The sequence below is a fragment of the Palaemon carinicauda genome, chromosome 17 (assembly GCF_036898095.1).
Source record: "Palaemon carinicauda isolate YSFRI2023 chromosome 17, ASM3689809v2, whole genome shotgun sequence".
Lineage (NCBI taxonomy): Eukaryota > Metazoa > Arthropoda > Malacostraca > Decapoda > Palaemonidae > Palaemon > Palaemon carinicauda.
In genome coordinates this window covers 106146319-106169394 of record NC_090741.1, presented here as the reverse complement: position 1 = coordinate 106169394, position 23076 = coordinate 106146319, and the positions used below count along the sequence as shown (strand labels likewise).

General features: G+C 50.4%; 1 protein-coding gene across 1 annotated transcript in view; it reads left to right on the top strand.

Annotated features, from left to right (window-relative positions):
* The window catches only part of Apt1 (Acyl-protein thioesterase 1), a 128231-nt gene that overhangs the window by 59097 nt on the left and 46058 nt on the right, over positions 1-23076 (top strand). The window contains exon 4 of the mRNA XM_068391270.1: positions 14728-14775. Coding sequence (XP_068247371.1) covers positions 14728-14775 — 48 coding nt within the window. The remainder of the gene's footprint in view (positions 1-14727; positions 14776-23076) is intronic.

The window sequence follows — 23076 nt, the reverse complement described above, 5'->3', positions numbered from 1 at the left end:
ATTATTCCTTCGCCTCCTCGCCCATGCGCAAGCCATCGCCTTTGCACCATCTCCGGTACGCACTTCCAGACTTGAACAAATCTCTGCGCGCCCGTGAGAAGTCTCCTGTGCCCGCCCACGAGCGTTCGCCCTTGCGCGCAACCTCACCTTCTGGTTCTGCACCCTCGCTGATATCTTCTGGCCGCGCAACTGCGCGCCAACGATCTCCCTGGTTCCTGCCTCGTCGCGCGCAGTTTAAAGTGGTTCCTACGCTAGTGCACAGGCGCTCACAGGTTCCTCTGGACTCGCAGCGCCCTTCTGGAGTTTCGCACGAAGCGCCCCCACACGTAGTTCCAGTCCCAGCGCTCACGCGCTCGCCAACACGCCAGCGCGCTTCGACATCACAGCGCGCCGCCCAGGAGGCGCCTAAGCTAGCGCACAGTCGCTCACAGGCACCCAAGGGCTCTCGCGCGCCAACGATCTCCTAAGCGCACGCGCGGTTCTTCGCCTGCGCGCAAGCGTTTTTCAACGCGCCCACACTTCAGATCGCCGTAGGTCTCCTACGCGCCCACGCGTTAACTCTCCTGTATGCGATTGGTCGCTACGCGCCATCGCTCGCCAACGCGCCATCGCTCGCTTAAGCGCCATCGGTCTCCCGGCCGCCAGCGCTCCCTCTTACAACCGCGCGCATGCGCACCCACGTTCACCCGCGCGCGAACCAACGCGCTCTGCTTGCGCACCAGCGATCTCCTAAGCGCACGCGCGATTCTTCGCCTGCGCGCAAGCGTTTTTCAACGCGCCCACACTTCAGATCGCCGTAGGTCTCCTACGCGCCCACGCGTTAACTCTCATGTACGCGATTGGTCGCTACGCGCCATCGCCCGCCAACGATCCATCGCTCGCTTACGCGCCATCAGTCTCCTGGCCGCCAGCGCTCGCCCTTATAATCGCGCGCATGCGCACCCACGTTCGCCCGCGCGCGAACCAACGATTTTCACATCGCGCGAGCCCCAGCGCGATTTCGCCCGCGATTCCCATCGGGTTTCGCAACATGGGCAACCTGGCGAGTCTTCCGGAACGCGTACTTCCAGATCATCATCGGCACGATCTCCACCTCGTAAACGCAGAGCAGCGCACGTGCAGGAGCAGGAAGAAGCTTCAGAGAGGTCTGGGCAACATTCTTCTCCTTCTTTTCAGGCAGGCCCCATCATCTCTACTCCTCAGGATCACTTGATCCCCTTCCCTCCAGCGGGAGTCGCTGACACTGCGTCTGTCAGCCGTCAGCAGAGGAGGTACTTCGAGATTATGGGGAGCCTGGTTTAGCTCTGCCTCTCCACTATTCCATGGAAGGGCTTACCAGGGAAATTTCTCTCGAGAAACTCTCCGCCCAACAGGTGACATTCTCGGCTTCGGAGATCTTGAGCCAGGTGAAGGCCGCAAAGTGTGCCATGCAGGCCACTTCGTGGCTGGTCGTCTGGCTTGGATCTCTAGGCATCCTGTTGCGACCCGAGGACTTGTCCAAGGAGAGCACCAGGAAGACCATGGAAACTTTCCTCCTCTCGGGCACGAGCACCATCGATTTCCGGCTCACCAAGTTTCGAACTTGTGGGCAAACTTGATGTTGAAGCATTGAGATGCAGTGACCGAGAGGTTCCTCTCGAAAGTCCCAACCGTGGATGTCGGCAAGCTCAGACACTCTTCCATCCTTGGAAAGAGCTTGTTTGAGCCCAAGGACGTGGGACGGACAGCTGAGAGGTGGAGGAAATCGAATCACGATTCGCCCCTCCTAAAGGCGCTTACATCCAGACCCTACAAGCCTCCAGCGCCTCAACAACAACAGCCTCGTTAGCCTAGGACATCGGAACCGGCTCCGGCGGCATAGACAAAGGTGTCTAAACAGCAGCCCCCTCCTGTCAGGGACAAGAAGGACGGAAAGTCCTCCTGGGGAGGCAATAATCCTAGAGGGAGCGGCCGAGGCCGCAAACGCTAGGATTAGCAACCCCCCTGCCCCCCAGTGGGGGGATGCCTAAGGTTGCACGTTCAGGTGGCAGCAACTCGGGGCCGATTCCTGCACGATCTCCGTGATCAGCCAAGGATATCGCGTCCCGTTCATAACATCTCTACCTCCCCTGACAGCGAATCCAGTGTCGCTGAGCTCCTATGCCATGAGATCGGCAAAATGGCTAGCCCTTCGGGCAGAATTTGAGACCATGCTCTAGAAAGATGCTCTCCATAAGGTCGTTGACGGCTCCCCCAGGCTTCTTCAGTCGACTCTTTCTTGTAAAGAAGGCATCTGAAGGCTGGAGACCCGTCATCAGCTCTGAATAAGTTTGTCGAAAAAACTCCGTTCAGCGTGGAACAGCAGAGTCGATCAGACTTGTAGTGAGACCACAAGACTTCAGGTGCACACTGGATCTGAAGGACGGGTACTTCCAGATCCCAATCCATCCGTCTTCCAGGAAGTACTTGAGATTCAGCCTGGACAACAAGGTCTACCAGTTCAAGGTGCTGTGTTTCGATCTCTCCACAGCACCGCAGGTGTTCACCAGAATGTTCACCCTGATATCTTCGTGGCCACACAGGATCGGCATCCGTCCCCTTCGCTATCTGGATGACTGGTTAACCCCGGCAGTCTCGGAATCCTCCCTTCTTCGACACCGATACAAGCCTCTGGGACTTTGCCAAGATCTAGGCATCATGGTAAATCTCGAGAAGTCTTCTCTGCTTCCATCCCATCAACTGGGATATTTAGGCATGATATTAGACACCAATCTCCACAAAGCCTTCCCATCAGACGGCAGGATAGCAAGGCTGAGGAAAGTCGCAGAACCTTTCCTCAGACGAGGAGAGCTTCCAGCCCAATCTTGGTTACGTCTCCTAGGTTACCTTTCCTCCCTGTCCCGTCTAGTTCCAAACGGCCGCCTCAGGATGAGATCCCTGCAATGGCGGCTCAAGTTCCGGTGGAACCAAGGCAACGATCCCCCGGACACTCTGGTCCCCATGGGACCTGCGGAACGAATGGACCCGCAGTGGTGGTTGACCTACGGGAACCTTTGAAAGAGAGTGGATCTTCTCGTCCTTCCCCCGCATTTGATGCTGTTCTCGGACGTGTCAAAAGAAGGGGGGGGCCCCACGTTCTGAACCAAAGGATCTCAGGCCTATGGTCAGAATCAGAAAGGTACCTCCACATCAATCTGCTAGGAATGAAGGCCGTATATCTGGCCCTTCAACAGTTCCAACAAACCCTGGCGGGTCACTCCGTGAGCGACAACGCCGCGGTAGCGGCATATTTCAACAAGCGGAGAGGTACCTTTTCATAACAGCTTTCCCATCTTGCAGTAGAGATACTGAGATGAACCGATTCCACTCAATACCACTATCGGCTTGTTTCATTCCGGGCAAAGGAATGTGCTCTCCGACAGTCTGAGCAGAGCCTCGCAGATAGTGAGTACCGAGTGGTCTTTGGACCCTCGAGTAGCCAAGAAAGTCCTGACTTTGTGGACCTGTTCGCAACAGCCTTGAACTTCAAGCTGCCGCTCTACTACTCCCCAGTCCCGGACCCCAAAGCACTCTGGCAAGATGCCTTCCTACAACGGTGGGACAACATCGACGTCTACGCCTTCCCACCGTTCTGTCTGGTGAGAAGGGTGCTCAACAAGACCAGACTATCGGTCAATCTGTCGATGACTCTGATAGCTCCGCTACGGCATCATGCAGAGTGGCTCCCGGACCTTCTGCATTCCCTGACGGAACTCCCGAGAGAGCTTCCCCCACGACACGAGCTACTCAAGCAACCACACTGCAACATCTACCACAAAGCCGTAGCATCACTTCGGCTTCACGCCTGGAGACCATCCAGCATCCCCTCACAGAAAGAGGCGTTCCGCAATAAGTTGCGGAGCGGATGTCTCGACACCTGCGTAAGTCATCTGCAGGGGTCTACCAGGCGAAGTGGAGAGTCTTTTGTGGTTGGTGTCGGGGGGGAAGTACTGTATCTCTCCCCTTGATGCCACTATTCCAGCAATAGCGGAATTATTGTATACCTGCGGGAGGAAATGCGCCTTTCGCTCTCGGCAGTGAAAGCCTATCGCTCAGCCTTAAGCCTGGCCTGCAGGCTGAAAGGAATAGACATTTCCTCCTCGCTGGATCTTTCTTTGCTCATACGAAGCTACGAACTTACCTGCCCCGAGTCGGAAGTGAGACCACCTCCATGGAACATGGTTCGGGTTCTTAGGGATCTTAAGAGACCTCCTTGCGAACCATTACGCCAGGCTTCTGATCGTCACCTGACTTGGAAGACGGTACTCCTGCTCGCTCTGGCCTCGGCCAAGCGTGCCAGCGAACTTCATGGTCTCTCGTACGACGTCGCCCATTCAAGAGGAGAGGGGGAGGTAACGTTCAGGTTCATCCCTGAGTTGGTTACTAGACTCAAATCTTGGAGCCCGGACCCTCGGTTCGACTCCTTCAGGATTTCGAGTCTCCGTTCTGTAACAGATGACCCAGACCATCTCCTACTATGCCCAGTAAGGAGTCGGAGGTGTTATCTTGAAGAACAGCTGCAGTTTGTCCTCACGTGCAAGCCCTGTTTGGGAGCACAGGAAGGACGGAGAGGAGGGTCACCAAGAATACCTTTTCAGCCTGGATTCGAAGGGTCATTCATCATGCCCTGAATCCAGACCCTCATTCGTCACGTCGCCTTAGAGCACACGACGTCAGAGGCATCGCAACGTCCCTGGCCTTCAAGAGGAACTACTCTGTGACGCAGGTGCAACAAGCTGGAGTCTGGAAGCGTCAAACGACCTTCACAGCCCACTACCTGCAGGACGTGACCCACAGGAGCTTCGATACGTTTTCTATTGGCCCTGTGGTGGCTACACAACAGCTGGTCTAACCTCAGGCTCCTTAATGGACAGGTAGCAGAAGGTTGAGGGCATTGTTGCCCGGTTTTAGACTGCTTGAATGAAAGAAGTATGTCTGGCCCTTGCTTCTTTCTTCATCCTCCCCTCTCTTGGGGAAAGCAGCATCCTGGGTTCTCTGCATAGCTGACCTCAAACCTCTGCAGGTAAACCATGCTTCCTTGTGTTCCCAGCGCTCGCCCTTACAACCGCGCGCATGCGCACCCACGCGCATGCGCACCCACGTTCGCCCGCGCGCGAACCAACGCGCTCTGCTTGCGCACCAGCGATCTCCTAAGCGCACACGCGATTCTTCGCCTGCGCGCAAGCGTTTTTCAACGCGCCCACACTTCAGATCGCCGTAGGTCTCCTACGCGCCCACGCGTTAACTCTCCTGTACGCGATTGGTCGCTACGCGCCATCGCCCGCCAACGAGCCATCGCTCGCTTACGCGCCATCAGTCTCCCGGCCGCCAGCGCTCGCCCTTATAATCGCGCGCATGCGCACCCACGTTCGCCCGCGCGCGAACCAACGATTTTCACATCGCGCGAGCGCCAGCGCGATTTCGCCCGCGATTCCCATCGGGTTTCGCAACATGGGCAACCTGGCGAGTCTTCCGGAACGCGTACTTCCAGATCATCATCGGCACGATCTCCACCTCGTAAACGCAGAGCAGCGCACGTGCAGGAGCAGGAAGAAGCTTCAGAGAGGTCTGGGCAACATTCTTCTCCTTCTTTTCAGGCAGGCCCCATCATCTCTACTCCTCAGGATCACTTGATCCCCTTCCCTCCAGCGGGAGTCGCTGACACTGCGTCTGTCAGCCGTCAGCAGAGGAGGTACTTCGAGATTATGGGGAGCCTGGTTTAGCTCTGCCTCTCCACTATTCCATGGAAGGGCTTACCAGGGAAATTTCTCTCGAGAAACTCTCCGCCCAACAGGTGACATTCTCGGCTTCGGAGATCTTGAGCCAGGTGAAGGCCGCAAAGTGTGCCATGCAGGCCACTTCGTGGCTGGTCGTCTGGCTTGGATCTCTAGGCATCCTGTTGCGACCCGAGGACTTGTCCAAGGAGAGCACCAGGAAGACCATGGAAACTTTCCTCCTCTCGGGCACGAGCACCATCGATTTCCGGCTCACCAAGTTTCGAACTTGTGGGCAAACTTGATGTTGAAGCATTGAGATGCAGTGACCGAGAGGTTCCTCTCGAAAGTCCCAACCGTGGATGTCGGCAAGCTCAGACACTCTTCCATCCTTGGAAAGAGCTTGTTTGAGCCCAAGGACGTGGGACGGACAGCTGAGAGGTGGAGGAAATCGAATCACGATTCGCCCCTCCTAAAGGCGCTTACATCCAGACCCTACAAGCCTCCAGCGCCTCAACAACAACAGCCTCGTCAGCCTAGGACATCGGAACCGGCTCCGGCGGCATAGACAAAGGTGTCTAAACAGCAGCCCCCTCCTGTCAGGGACAAGAAGGACGGAAAGTCCTCCTGGGGAGGCAATAATCCTAGAGGGAGCGGCCGAGGCCGCAAACGCTAGGATTAGCAACCCCCCTGCCCCCCAGTGGGGGGATGCCTAAGGTTGCACGTTCAGGTGGCAGCAACTCGGGGCCGATTCCTGCACGATCTCCGTGATCAGCCAAGGATATCGCGTCCCGTTCATAACATCTCTACCTCCCCTGACAGCGAATCCAGTGTCGCTGAGCTCCTATGCCATGAGATCGGCAAAATGGCTAGCCCTTCGGGCAGAATTTGAGACCATGCTCTAGAAAGATGCTCTCCATAAGGTCGTTGACGGCTCCCCCAGGCTTCTTCAGTCGACTCTTTCTTGTAAAGAAGGCATCTGAAGGCTGGAGACCCGTCATCAGCTCTGAATAAGTTTGTCGAAAAAACTCCGTTCAGCGTGGAACAGCAGAGTCGATCAGACTTGTAGTGAGACCACAAGACTTCAGGTGCACACTGGATCTGAAGGACGGGTACTTCCAGATCCCAATCCATCCGTCTTCCAGGAAGTACTTGAGATTCAGCCTGGACAACAAGGTCTACCAGTTCAAGGTGCTGTGTTTCGATCTCTCCACAGCACCGCAGGTGTTCACCAGAATGTTCACCCTGATATCTTCGTGGCCACACAGGATCGGCATCCGTCCCCTTCGCTATCTGGATGACTGGTTAACCCCGGCAGTCTCGGAATCCTCCCTTCTTCGACACCGATACAAGCCTCTGGGACTTTGCCAAGATCTAGGCATCATGGTAAATCTCGAGAAGTCTTCTCTGCTTCCATCCCATCAACTGGGATATTTAGGCATGATATTAGACACCAATCTCCACAAAGCCTTCCCATCAGACGGCAGGATAGCAAGGCTGAGGAAAGTCGCAGAACCTTTCCTCAGACGAGGAGAGCTTCCAGCCCAATCTTGGTTACGTCTCCTAGGTTACCTTTCCTCCCTGTCCCGTCTAGTTCCAAACGGCCGCCTCAGGATGAGATCCCTGCAATGGCGGCTCAAGTTCCGGTGGAACCAAGGCAACGATCCCCCGGACACTCTGGTCCCCATGGGACCTGCGGAACGAATGGACCCGCAGTGGTGGTTGACCTACGGGAACCTTTGAAAGAGAGTGGATCTTCTCGTCCTTCCCCCGCATTTGATGCTGTTCTCGGACGTGTCAAAAGAAGGGGGGGGGCCCCACGTTCTGAACCAAAGGATCTCAGGCCTATGGTCAGAATCAGAAAGGTACCTCCACATCAATCTGCTAGGAATGAAGGCCGTATATCTGGCCCTTCAACAGTTCCAACAAACCCTGGCGGGTCACTCCGTGAGCAACAACGCCGCGGTAGCGGCATATTTCAACAAGCGGAGAGGTACCTTTTCATAACAGCTTTCCCATCTTGCAGTAGAGATACTGAGATGAACCGATTCCACTCAATACCACTATCGGCTTGTTTCATTCCGGGCAAAGGAATGTGCTCTCCGACAGTCTGAGCAGAGCCTCGCAGATAGTGAGTACCGAGTGGTCTTTGGACCCTCGAGTAGCCAAGAAAGTCCTGACTTTGTGGACCTGTTCGCAACAGCCTTGAACTTCAAGCTGCCGCTCTACTACTCCCCAGTCCCGGACCCCAAAGCACTCTGGCAAGATGCCTTCCTACAACGGTGGGACAACATCGACGTCTACGCCTTCCCACCGTTCTGTCTGGTGAGAAGGGTGCTCAACAAGACCAGACTATCGGTCAACCTGTCGATGACTCTGATAGCTCCGCTACGGCATCATGCAGAGTGGCTCCCGGACCTTCTGCATTCCCTGACGGAACTCCCGAGAGAGCTTCCCCCACGACACGAGCTACTCAAGCAACCACACTGCAACATCTACCACAAAGCCGTAGCATCACTTCGGCTTCACGCCTGGAGACCATCCAGCATCCCCTCACAGAAAGAGGCGTTCCGCAATAAGTTGCGGAGCGGATGTCTCGACACCTGCGTAAGTCATCTGCAGGGGTCTACCAGGCGAAGTGGAGAGTCTTTTGTGGTTGGTGTCGGGGGGGAAGTACTGTATCTCTCCCCTTGATGCCACTATTCCAGCAATAGCGGAATTATTGTATACCTGCGGGAGGAAATGCGCCTTTCGCTCTCGGCAGTGAAAGCCTATCGCTCAGCCTTAAGCCTGGCCTGCAGGCTGAAAGGAATAGACATTTCCTCCTCGCTGGATCTTTCTTTGCTCATACGAAGCTACGAACTTACCTGCCCCGAGTCGGAAGTGAGACCACCTCCATGGAACATGGTTCGGGTTCTTAGGGATCTTAAGAGACCTCCTTGCGAACCATTACGCCAGGCTTCTGATCGTCACCTGACTTGGAAGACGGTACTCCTGCTCGCTCTGGCCTCGGCCAAGCGTGCCAGCGAACTTCATGGTCTCTCGTACGACGTCGCCCATTCAAGAGGAGAGGGGGAGGTAACGTTCAGGTTCATCCCTGAGTTGGTTACTAGACTCAAATCTTGGAGCCCGGACCCTCGGTTCGACTCCTTCAGGATTTCGAGTCTCCGTTCTGTAACAGATGACCCAGACCATCTCCTACTATGCCCAGTAAGGAGTCGGAGGTGTTATCTTGAAGAACAGCTGCAGTTTGTCCTCACGTGCAAGCCCTGTTTGGGAGCACAGGAAGGACGGAGAGGAGGGTCACCAAGAATACCTTTTCAGCCTGGATTCGAAGGGTCATTCATCATGCCCTGAATCCAGACCCTCATTCGTCACGTCGCCTTAGAGCACACGACGTCAGAGGCATCGCAACGTCCCTGGCCTTCAAGAGGAACTACTGTGACGCAGGTGCAACAAGCTGGAGTCTGGAAGCGTCAAACGACCTTCACAGCCCACTACCTGCAGGACGTGACCCACAGGAGCTTCGATACGTTTTCTATTGGCCCTGTGGTGGCTACACAACAGCTGGTCTAACCTCAGGCTCCTTAATGGACAGGTAGCAGAAGGTTGAGGGCATTGTTGCCCGGTTTTAGACTGCATGAATGAAAGAAGTATGTCTGGCCCTTGCTTCTTTCTTCATCCTCCCCTCTCTTGGGGAAAGCAGCATCCTGGGTTCTCTGCATAGCTGACCTCAAACCTCTGCAGGTAAACCATGCTTCCTTGTGTTCCCAGCGCTCGCCCTTACAACCGCGCGCATGCGCACCCACGTTCGCCCGCGCGCGAACCAACGCGCTCTGCTTGCGCACCAGCGATCTCCTAAGCGCACACGCGATTCTTCGCCTGCGCGCAAGCGTTTTTCAACGCGCCCACACTTCAGATCGCCGTAGGTCTCCTACGCGCCCACGCGTTAACTCTCCTGTACGCGATTGGTCGCTACGCGCCATCGCCCGCCAACGAGCCATCGCTCGCTTACGCGCCATCAGTCTCCCGGCCGCCAGCGCTCGCCCTTATAATCGCGCGCATGCGCACCCACGTTCGCCCGCGCGCGAACCAACGATTTTCACATCGCGCGAGCGCCATCGCGATTTCGCCCGCGATTCCCATCGGGTTTCGCAACATGGGCAACCTGGCGTCTTCCGGAACGCGTACTTCCAGATCATCATCGGCACGATCTCCACCTCGTAAACGCAGAGCAGCGCACGTGCAGGAGCAGGAAGAAGCTTCAGAGAGGTCTGGGCAACATTCTTCTCCTTCTTTTCAGGCAGGCCCCATCATCTCTACTCCTCAGGATCACTTGATCCCCTTCCCTCCAGCGGGAGTCGCTGACACTGCGTCTGTCAGCCGTCAGCAGAGGAGGTACTTCGAGATTATGGGGAGCCTGGTTTAGCTCTGCCTCTCCACTATTCCATGGAAGGGCTTACCAGGGAAATTTCTCTCGAGAAACTCTCCGCCCAACAGGTGACATTCTCGGCTTCGGAGATCTTGAGCCAGGTGAAGGCCGCAAAGTGTGCCATGCAGGCCACTTCGTGGCTGGTCGTCTGGCTTGGATCTCTAGGCATCCTGTTGCGACCCGAGGACTTGTCCAAGGAGAGCACCAGGAAGACCATGGAAACTTTCCTCCTCTCGGGCACGAGCACCATCGATTTCCGGCTCACCAAGTTTCGAACTTGTGGGCAAACTTGATGTTGAAGCATTGAGATGCAGTGACCGAGAGGTTCCTCTCGAAAGTCCCAACCGTGGATGTCGGCAAGCTCAGACACTCTTCCATCCTTGGAAAGAGCTTGTTTGAGCCCAAGGACGTGGGACGGACAGCTGAGAGGTGGAGGAAATCGAATCACGATTCGCCCCTCCTAAAGGCGCTTACATCCAGACCCTACAAGCCTCCAGCGCCTCAACAACAACAGCCTCGTCAGCCTAGGACATCGGAACCGGCTCCGGCGGCATAGACAAAGGTGTCTAAACAGCAGCCCCCTCCTGTCAGGGACAAGAAGGATGGAAAGTCCTCCTGGGGAGGCAATAATCCTAGAGGGAGCGGCCGAGGCCGCAAACGCTAGGATTAGCAACCCCCCTGCCCCCCAGTGGGGGGATGCCTAAGGTTGCACGTTCAGGTGGCAGCAACTCGGGGCCGATTCCTGCACGATCTCCGTGATCAGCCAAGGATATCGCGTCGCGTTCATAACATCTCTACCTCCCCTGACAGCGAATCCAGTGTCGCTGAGCTCCTATGCCATGAGATCGGCAAAATGGCTAGCCCTTCGGGCAGAATTTGAGACCATGCTCTAGAAAGATGCTCTCCATAAGGTCGTTGACGGCTCCCCCAGGCTTCTTCAGTCGACTCTTTCTTGTAAAGAAGGCATCTGAAGGCTGGAGACCCGTCATCAGCTCTGAATAAGTTTGTCGAAAAAAACTCCGTTCAGCGTGGAACAGCAGAGTCGATCAGACTTGTAGTGAGACCACAAGACTTCAGGTGCACACTGGATCTGAAGGACGGGTACTTCCAGATCCCAATCCATCCGTCTTCCAGGAAGTACTTGAGATTCAGCCTGGACAACAAGGTCTACCAGTTCAAGGTGCTGTGTTTCGATCTCTCCACAGCACCGCAGGTGTTCACCAGAATGTTCACCCTGATATCTTCGTGGCCACACAGGATCGGCATCCGTCCCCTTCGCTATCTGGATGACTGGTTAACCCCGGCAGTCTCGGAATCCTCCCTTCTTCGACACCGATACAAGCCTCTGGGACTTTGCCAAGATCTAGGCATCATGGTAAATCTCGAGAAGTCTTCTCTGCTTCCATCCCATCAACTGGGATATTTAGGCATGATATTAGACACCAATCTCCACAAAGCCTTCCCATCAGACGGCAGGATAGCAAGGCTGAGGAAAGTCGCAGAACCTTTCCTCAGACGAGGAGAGCTTCCAGCCCAATCTTGGTTACGTCTCCTAGGTTACCTTTCCTCCCTGTCCCGTCTAGTTCCAAACGGCCGCCTCAGGATGAGATCCCTGCAATGGCGGCTCAAGTTCCGGTGGAACCAAGGCAACGATCCCCCGGACACTCTGGTCCCCATGGGACCTGCGGAACGAATGGACCCGCAGTGGTGGTTGACCTACGGGAACCTTTGAAAGAGAGTGGATCTTCTCGTCCTTCCCCCGCATTTGATGCTGTTCTCGGACGTGTCAAAAGAAGGGGGGGGCCCCACGTTCTGAACCAAAGGATCTCAGGCCTATGGTCAGAATCAGAAAGGTACCTCCACATCAATCTGCTAGGAATGAAGGCCGTATATCTGGCCCTTCAACAGTTCCAACAAACCCTGGCGGGTCACTCCGTGAGCGACAACGCCGCGGTAGCGGCATATTTCAACAAGCGGAGAGGTACCTTTTCATAACAGCTTTCCCATCTTGCAGTAGAGATACTGAGATGAACCGATTCCACTCAATACCACTATCGGCTTGTTTCATTCCGGGCAAAGGAATGTGCTCTCCGACAGTCTGAGCAGAGCCTCGCAGATAGTGAGTACCGAGTGGTCTTTGGACCCTCGAGTAGCCAAGAAAGTCCTGACTTTGTGGACCTGTTCGCAACAGCCTTGAACTTCAAGCTGCCGCTCTACTACTCCCCAGTCCCGGACCCCAAAGCACTCTGGCAAGATGCCTTCCTACAACGGTGGGACAACATCGACGTCTACGCCTTCCCACCGTTCTGTCTGGTGAGAAGGGTGCTCAACAAGACCAGACTATCGGTCAACCTGTCGATGACTCTGATAGCTCCGCTACGGCATCATGCAGAGTGGCTCCCGGACCTTCTGCATTCCCTGACGGAACTCCCGAGAGAGCTTCCCCCACGACACGAGCTACTCAAGCAACCACACTGCAACATCTACCACAAAGCCGTAGCATCGCTTCGGCTTCACGCCTGGAGACTATCCAGCATCCCCTCACAGAAAGAGGCGTTCCGCAATAAGTTGCGGAGCGGATGTCTCGACACCTGCGTAAGTCATCTGCAGGGGTCTACCAGGCGAAGTGGAGAGTCTTCTGTGGTTGGTGTCGGGGGGGAAGTACTGTATCTCTCCCCTTGATGCCACTATTCCAGCAATAGCGGAATTATTGTATACCTGCGGGAGGAAATGCGCCTTTCGCTCTCGGCAGTGAAAGCCTATCGCTCAGCCTTAAGCCTGGCCTGCAGGCTGAAAGGAATAGATATTTCCTCCTCGCTGGATCTTTCTTTGCTCATACGAAGCTACGAACTTACCTGCCCCGAGTCGGAAGTGAGACCACCTCCATGGAACATGGTTCGGGTTCTTAGGGATCTTAAGAGACCTCCTTGCGAACCATTACGCCAGGCTTCTGATCGTCACCTGACTTGGAAGACGGTACTCCTGCTCGCTCTGGCCTCGGCCAAGCGTGCCAGCGAACTTCATGGTCTCTCGTACGACGTCGCCCATTCAAGAGGAGAGGGGGAGGTAACGTTCAGGTTCATCCCTGAGTTGGTTACTAGACTCAAATCTTGGAGCCCGGACCCTCGGTTCGACTCCTTCAGGATTTCGAGTCTCCGTTCTGTAACAGATGACCCAGACCATCTCCTACTATGCCCAGTAAGGAGTCGGAGGTGTTATCTTGAAGAACAGCTGCAGTTTGTCCTCACGTGCAAGCCCTGTTTGGGAGCACAGGAAGGACGGAGAGGAGGGTCACCAAGAATACCTATTCAGCCTGGATTCGAAGGGTCATTCATCATGCCCTGAATCCAGACCCTCATTCGTCACGTCGCCTTAGAGCACACGACGTCAGAGGCATCGCAACGTCCCTGGCCTTCAAGAGGAACTACTCTGTGACGCAGGTGCAACAAGCTGGAGTCTGGAAGCGTCAAACGACCTTCACAGCCCACTACCTGCAGGACGTGACCCACAGGAGCTTCGATACGTTTTCTATTGGCCCTGTGGTGGCTACACAACAGCTGGTCTAACCTCAGGCTCCTTAATGGACAGGTAGCAGAAGGTTGAGGGCATTGTTGCCCGGTTTTAGACTGCATGAATGAAAGAAGTATGTCTGGCCCTTACTTCTTTCTTCATCCTCCCCTCTCTTGGGGAAAGCAGCATCCTGGGTTCTCTGCATAGCTGACCTCAAACCTCTGCAGGTAAACCATGCTTCCTTGTGTTCCTAGTATTAAGATAGTACTGTCGCATCCCCCATACCCTAATGAGGTGATATTGGGAACGTCCTAGCCTAGAATTCCATCTAAGGGACTGCAGGTCAACTTCCTAGGACAAGTCTCACTTCATCCCTCCACACACGAGCTTATGTAGGCCGCACGTTCCGTGCGGAGTGAGGTACAGGGACTCTTTTTCTCGAGTGCTGCTCACTCGGATTCTGAGCCCCCGGGCAAAGCCAAAGCCAGTAAGGCTGGGACTTTCCACCCTTCCTAAGGGGTAAGTCACCCCATGTAAATAGCGTGGTTTGTATTTCGGTTAATGAACAAATGACAAATTCGGAGATAATTTGTATTTTTCCTAACCATACAAACCTTAGCTATTTACACATATTTGCCTGCCAGCCCTGTCCCCCAAGGCAAGTCCTACCTCTAAGCGAAGTGAATCAGTTCACCAGTGTGTGAGGGGGGAGGGGTAGCTAGCTACCCCTCCCCTACCCCCTCGCTAGCTAGCGAGAGGGTAGTTAACCCTCGTTAAAAAGCTAATGGCTCATCATTTCAGCTACGCCGAAAGTAATACCCCATGTAAATAGCTAAGGTTTGTATGGTTAGGAAAAATACAAATTATCTCCGAATTTGTCATCTCAGGTTTGTATACTGTAGTTAGAAAGAATACAAATGACCTTAAAAATTTGTAATTTTCAATTCACTTAGCCAAATAGTTATTATAATTGTTCCTCTCTTTGGCTGTAACATATTATCACTTTTAAAGAAGATTGAAAATACTATTCTAATATCCTAATATCTTTTTCAGGCAGGTGATGCCAGTGACACTTAACGCAGGCTTCCGGATGCCCTCTTGGTAAGTTTATTTGTCATAAGTTTTTGTGCTAGTATCCAGAGCAATTGTCATAGAAACTGTTTAATCAGGGCTAAGTGTTCCAAAAGACTTTTTTTTTCTCTCTCTCTAAAATACATTTCACAGTGAAGGCAGATCAGTGGAATGGCATATTTTCATTGCAGATCAGCAGAAGTAATAAATTTTTACTGCCTTGCAAAAACTATACTTGTAATTTGTGGCTAAAAAGATTAATGATATTTATATTTTGGAACAATTTAGCAGATGAATATTATACCTTTTTCTCCTTTTACTTGAAACAAGACTTTATAGAAGCCTGTTCTACCAATCAGTGATGTAATAGCACGTGGTTTCAAGATTTTAGTTTTAGCATTTGTCTTTTTTTTTTTTTCATACCATGAAAAAAACCCTTTCAGCTAAAACCCAGAACATAATTGGTGGGATGCCCTTATATCCTTCGCTGCGATGATGTTTTACGTAAAAAGAAAATGCCTGGAGATACAGAATGTGATGTCCAGATACATCAATCACAAATAAAAACCATACGGAGATTGAAATTACTTTAAGATTACTCTTAAATCTCGTACATCTTATAAAAGAGTACAATATAGCACATGGTCGTATATCACACACAGTTCACACTCTGGCAATTTCACTAAAAAATCTCCTCCTCGCCCTGGTATCAAACCTGCTCCTACTTTCTTCAGCCAACCAACAAAGTCTTTGGGATTTTAGCCTTTATTTCTGATTGTTTAAGAGCTATTTAGTCTGTTTTTGTTACTATATAAAATATCACACCACTCTAGCCAGTGGCGACATTCCCTACCTGAGGTATTACTCAAACCCCTGACACCCCCAGCTTAGAGACATAGTGATCCTCACAAAATGCCTTACCACCAACTAAAATACTAGCGTATCTAATTCTTATTTGTGATTTTTTAAGGTCTATTTTAGTGTATATCTATATTGACATAGTATTCAAATCACAGAGAAAACACGTAAAGTAGCTCGTCAAACACCATCAGTTCTCCGCCTTTGACTAAAACATTTTACCAGTAATGCAATTTGACACACGTGATTTATCTTTTTCTTATTTTATTCCTTTTTTCTCAAGTATCATTTCTACAAAATATCATCATGTCATATATTTCATATTAGTATTGTTTATTGTTTTCAAAGTAAAATATAGCTTATTGTCATGATTTCCATTTATTGACATTCTACGCTGTAGTGGTTTGCGGGCTGTGGCCAGATGTAGCACGCAGACTGCCTAGTGTCCGAATGCCGACCACACTCCAACGTTCACTACATAAAAAGATAAAAGAGTGAAATACCCAGAAATCTGTGCAAAAGGTAAACAGTCAAGAGAATTGGGCACTGGGCACCACCCTGATCACACCGGTTGGGTGTTCCACCGTTGGGGGCTATAAAGTCCGAGCAATCTGCGCACGCACGCACACGCATCACCCTTCGATTTTTTATACTGGGCAAGGGGACCCAGCTAGAACCTCAAATTTCCCTATTATCTTCTCTTGCCTTGAGCTTGCTGAATAAACAGGGTAGTATGACCATTGATTTAATTCTGGGAAAATCAGCAGAAATAATAAATAGCTCTATCTTCTTTAGATAAAATCTCTTTGTTCTGACGTAAATACAAACCCTTTCGTCGTAGCTGAAAGACGAGCCATGATAATTTTAGTGAGGGATAACTACCCCATCCATTAGTTAGCGGGTAGGGGAGTGGGGTTGACTGGCTACCCCGCTAGTCTCACACCTCTCAGCTTAGTAATCACTTTACTTATTGGCTCAGTAGAGAATGGACATGCTGCCTTTCTGTACAGCAAAGACTTGCCTTGATTGTTTTTCTGTTTCATTTTTTTTTCTCTTGTGTGTTTTCATTTTTCTTATACATATATATATGCTTGTATATATGTATAAATGGAAATATATCGACGTAAGGAAGTTGTCATCGTTTTGATACTACTCCCCTACCTTGCCGCCCTCCCCTGCGTGGGTGGTCGGCAGGTCCTCGACATTCCCGTGCGTTTGTTTCATTACTTGAGTTAAACTTTATAACAGTTCAGCTCCCTTTCGAGAAATTCTCTGACAAGGAAGGTGACTTATTCCCCGAATAGTTCATGTTATGCAGCGGAGTTATGAATTGTAATTCATTGCAACTTCTATTTTCTTTTCTATAGATAGCAGTGACATAGAAAAAAAGACTGATGGCTTCGGTCGCTCCTGTCAATGTCCTGTGCTTCCTGTGGCGACTCGTGAACTGCCCACCTTACAATGCAGCACTCGTTGCCGACCTTTCAACTTGAACAAGGCTTGTTGATGGGAAGCTTAAAGTGTTGCCAGGAGGTTTGCCTCAAGGGGTTGGAGAACCTTCCCTTACGAGGGAGTGTTAACCTTCCCCGGAGTTGGGCTGCTCCCCCTTCTGAGGGAGAGCTTCCCTACTAAAGCCGTTCAGCAACCTTTCCTCTTTCAGGAAGAATCGCTGACAGCTCGACGAGATCTGCTTCTGCTATCTCGTCGCCTAAGACTGTGCTTCTTCCCCTTGAGCTGGGGAAAAGCAAGTCCAAGGCTTGTTTCTCTTTTGGGGGAACTTCTCCCTCGTTCGCGAGAGAGATCGTTACACCTATGCTTTTTCCCATAGAGCTGGAAGAAAGGTTGTCTTAGGTGATGTCTTCCTTCGGGAAGACTTCTCTCTTGTCCGCGAGCGAGATTAATATGTCTACGCTTGTTTCCCATAGAGCTGGGAGACAGCTTGTCTTAGGCAATGTCCTCCTTCGGGAGGACTTCTCTCTCGTTCACGAAAGAGATTATTACGCCTACGCTTTTTTCCCTTAGAGCTGGGAGAAAGCTTGTCGTAGGTGATGTCCTCCTTCGGGAGGACTTCTCACTCGGTCGCGAGAGAGATTATTACGCCAACGCATTTTTCTCATGGAGCCGGGATAAAGGTTGTCTTAGGCGATGTCCTCCTTCGGGAGAACTTTCCTCTCGTTCGCGAGAGAAAACTTATGTTCAGCTTTTGTGTTAGAGCTGCGGATCGTCGGTCAGGCCTTGAGTCTGTTTCCGACGCCGCGGAGTTTGCTGATCCACCAGGGGCGGTGGCAGAGCTTTCTCCAAAGCAGGCTTCCCCTTCGGAGGAACGAGTCTCATACTCGAGAGAAGACCACCTTTGGACATCAGTTGTCCCCCTTACGCTTATGGTTCTCCTCCAGGATCGGAGCGAGAGTCTTGCCTAAAGTGACGTTCTCCTGTGGGAGAACAAACCTCCCCAGCAGAGGATGTATCTTTAGATCTGTGTTAGTCTCCCCCTCGGCCCGAGTCTGCTCAGCGTTCCTCTCCGGAGGATCGTAAGGTGGAAGGGGTTGTGACCCCTCTACATCCTGGACGTTCTCCTTGGGCTGTGAGGAGACGTTTTTTTGAACCAGCTGGTTCTTCTCACAGTGATCGTGAGCCTTCGGGCTCTCGTCATGTTCATTCTGCGGGTTCTCATGACCTTAGGAGTCCTTCGGGCCTCCGTCACGCTGTACTTTTGAGTTCACACAACTTGGAATCTTTGAGTTTCAGTTACGCTGAGCCTTCGGGCTCTCGTTATGATGGCTACGCTGATCCTGCGGGCTCTTACCATCAGTCACACTGACCCTTCGGTGTCTCGTGACAGGGAAAACTTCCCATTGCGCTATCCCTTCGGGGTTTCGCAACACAGGTTGCTGAACCCTTTAGTCACGCTGACACTCCGGTGTCTCGTGACAAGGAAACTTCTGTTTCCCGTTGCTCTGACCCTTCAGGGTCTTGCAACACGACCTCTAGAGGTTCACGTAATCATGCTGAACCTTCTGGTTCTCGTGAAACAAGTCGCCAAGAGTTTTACTCTTAGGAAAGAGAGTCTTCGGACTCTCATCGAGCGGAGTGTTTGCCCGTGCGCAACCAACTTGGTGCGTGCAGCCAGCACTGCAAGCGTTACAATTGTCATTGAGTGTTGCTTTAATGACGAGTCTCTTCGGATTCTTGTCGCGCGAAGTGTTCGCATGCTATCAGTGCAACGCGCGTGACCAACTCTACGCATGTGACAATCATCATCGAGTATTACTTTAATGACAGAGATTCTTTGGACTCTCGTGGTGCGAAGTGTTCGCGCGCGATCATCTCAGAGTTTTCAGACTCTCGTGGCACGAAGTGTTCGCGAGCGCGCGTGACCATCGTCATCAAGAGTTTTACTCCTATGACAGAGAATCTTCCGACTCTCGTCGCGTGAAGTGTTCACTACGCACGTGACTATCGTCGTCAAGAGTTTTACTCGAACGACACTTTTCAGACTCTCGTTGCGAACGCTACCAACACTACGCGCGTGACCTTCGTCATTAAGAGTTTTACTCTTATGTCAGAGTCTTCGGACTCTCGTCACGCAAAGTGTTCGCTCGCGCGCGACCATCTCTACGCGCGTCACTATCGTCATCATGAGTTTTACTCTTAAGACAGAGAGTACTCGAACTCTCGTTGCGCGGAGTGTACATAAGCGTGCGACCATCTCGGTGCACGACACCAACTCTACGCTCGCGATCAACGTTATTTTGAACCCTAAGGCTCGCACAGCCCACTTAATGTTTTCAATTGCCTCAGAGACAGCAGTTGCCCATGCGATAACGCCCAGGCCCTATCCTTAAGAGTAGGCCTATGCCACTCTTGCCTGACGGTAAGCCTCCCGGGTGTAAGAAACCTGCCGAGGTTCCAAAACCCTGAGGTATGTCTGCTGCGTAGGGGTTTCTGTCTCCCTACAGGTAACTATGTCATAGTTCCTTTGGGTTCTGGTCCCGTGGGGTTCACGTAACACGATTCCTGAAGATTCCATCAGAAATCAGCGACAGAGTTCCTGCGGGTTCTCGTCACAACATCCCTTAGGGTCGTGAGAAAGGAAGTCACGAAGTAGATTCTGAACCCCTAGGTTCTCGTCGCGCCAAATCTCTCGGTTCCCGCGATCCAGAGTTTTTACTGAAAACTCTATGGTTGACCTTCTCCCCTCCCTACGGGATGGGTCTTCCAAAAGAGTGACTTGATACGTCATTCTACACTCCCAGCTGATTACTATGTCAGCTAGGCTGGTCTCGCCAGCACCGATCCTTTCATTTTCGAACAAACCACTGTCATCTTCCCTCCACCCTCCCACTTCGAGTGGTTGGGTTAGCAGACGGAAATTAGCAGGGAATGAAAAAAATTTTAAATTCCAGTTCATTTCCCCTGGCAGGCCTTGCCTGAATTAGACGGTAGTTTTCTTGCTTGCGAGAAAGCGGTCGATGGCAATTATGTCTGGTCTTCTTGAAGCAAACCCCCACATACGAGACACCCTTTTCGGGAGACACTCGTTCCTGAGAAGTTTTACAGAACTTCAACGGGAGTTGTTAAAACTTCATAAAGGCCGTAAGCCTTCCCAAAGCATGTGCTCTATCCAAGACAAAACGGTGAGTTTATTGTCAAAGACTCGAGTTCTACCGTTTGATTGAGTCAGCCGCTCTCGTCATTGTACCTCGGGTACGTCGATTTACCCTTTTACACGATAGACTTCTGAGACTATTTTTATTCTACCCTTACAGGGTTATAGTCTCAAACAATTAGTCCCGAAAGAGCAGTGTTATCTTACGTCTTAGAACGAGAGCAACATCGTGGGCAGCTTTTCATTACGTTTACGAACGTTTCAAACCCCGCCCACGGGGAGCCAGACATCCTTGTCCGTGTATGAACGCTGGCTAGCTCCTCCCATAAAGAGGAAGGGCAAACCAAAGGAGAAATACTGTAATCACTTTTATAACTGTATATTTTGTTTGAGAACGTGTGCGCTCTCATTCAAAAAATTATTACAGCTAGTCAATGATAAAAAATTCCTTGGCCAATAATGTTACGATTCGTCGCACCTACATTATTCCCACAACCAGATTCATTACAAACGTTTCCTGAAGGTAGAGATTACGCATGGCCTAGTGCAGACGGGCAAGTACATATGCGTGCAAGCGATCTTTCTGCCAATAAGGGCTATATACATCTTGCAATTAGAACTCCATTCTATCAAGTTGTGTAGCTATATCCCTTACTGAAACCAGGTTATTCAGTACATTACTTGGCTACTTTCTTTTAACCAGACATACGGCATTTACGTTCGAAAGCCTTAGTCTCCTACAATGACTTTGACCAGAAACTTCTCATAAGCATATCTGTTCCCTAGTAGGTAACATTCAATATAAATGCTAGTTTACCGATCGGAGACGGAGAAGTACGAACGTTTTTGTCCTAAGAAGGAGAAATCTCTGTTACAAACGTTTTCAACGTTCTCCAACTGAGTTCTGGACACGACTTTAAGTCGAGCTACGCCCGTATGCTTGTCATGCTCACAGCTCGGTGTTACTACTTGTAGTAGACTTATGCTTATTTCCCATCCAACAATAGATTGAAGATACGTCTCAATCTTTTCTTGGGGTTTGTTGTTTGCGTTCGGTAATTACCGTACAGTTTCCTGTCCGGAAGGCGATCTCTATGGAGATTCGCCCTTATAACGTAAGGTGCACTGATTAACTGGTTTACCGTTTGGTATTGGTCTTATTCGGCCAACCATACTAGACTAGGGGCAGTTGGAGGGAGGACAGGCTGTTCCCCTTCATTGCAAGAACGTGCAAATAGTTGCATGTCTCAACATCACCTCGAGATGTGTGAGTAATTTGTATTTTTCCTAATATACAAACCTGGAGCTATTTATACAAATTGGCCCGCCACCCTTTCCCCCAAGAAGTCCTGCCATAAAGCAAAGTGGTTACTCAGCTGAGAGGTGTGAGTGAGCGGGGTAGCCAGTCTACCCCACCCGCTAACTAGCGGATGGGGTAGTTATCCCTCACTAAAATTATCATGGCTCGTCTTTCTGCTACGCCGAAAGTATACCCCGATAGATAGCTCCAGGTTTGTTTACTAGGAAAAGTACAGATTACTTACAAGTTTGTTATTTTTCTTTACTCGAGTTTGTCGAAAAGCCAGGTAATATCAATGATTTAATTCCGGGGAAAACTAACAGTATATATATATAATAAATTGCTTGAATCTCAGGTTAGATTTTAGAAAGTAAGCAAATAACATAAAAAATATAATTGGTGGCTGAGAAGGGGACAGATCATACAGGGGAATGAAATGCTTACTATTTTCTAATAAGTACAAAAATAGTTTTATTATGAGCAAAGGAGATAAGGAAATTAATACCTTGGTGAGATGTATATATCTCCATACAGAACCTCCCATGAACCAAACCTGCCAACATTTAATCCACAGACAGTTTATATAAGTAAAACCAAAGACCAACACAACGGTATATATATTTGGGCCAAACTCCAATGCAATTTGAATAAGCTTGAGTTATAATCAAAGGTATTATAAGACCAGGTTGCACATCTGATCTGTCTCTACATTCTCACCTTTACATCAGAAAGACAAATAAAAAATTATGTAATAAATTAAGAAAAAACTTATCATCAGTGCTCTGCTCAAAAGGGACGGCCAAATATCACATTCAGCACAGCAACTTCCCAAGGCCATGTTACAAAAATCTACCTATTACAGCACACCAATGCACGCCACAGTGTGGACGCTACTGTTGCCTGGGTGGTCTAATGATCTCACTAAGCAATACCACCGCTACAATAAACACCCAAACGCAAAAGTTATCAGCAGCCAACCCCGGCAGCTAAACTTGAAAAATACCCAAGCTCTGAAAAAATACGCAACTCCCAGATGGCAATATATGAAAACACTGAATATCCAAAGGTCTCTTACGTTAAACTCAAAACAAAACTGAATACTTTACTTTATAAGAACTTCAAAAACCAACCTCTTACTTTGGTTCTTAAGGATTACGAGCAAAGCTCTGATAGGAAATATTGGTGATTGAAATGATAAACCCTTTACAAATATAAATATATTCTATTAAAAGATTTACAATAATACAGAAGAATTAACACAAAAAATTAAATTACTCAAAATATTAAATCTTAACAAAACTTTAGATGAAGACAAGAAAATGTTACTCTATTAAGATTTTACAATAACTTGTTTCACTGGAATTAATTTATGAAAATATTTGATTTTGATAATTAATGGAAAGAGTTAACACTAATGAACATACAATACTGAAATTTACATATATGTAATTGTTACACTTACATCATTTAGTTCACACAAGGTTACCGAACACTTAAGCAAAATAAATACACCACTGTTTAACCTAAATCTCACAGGGTCAGTCACAAACATTTATACTAAACT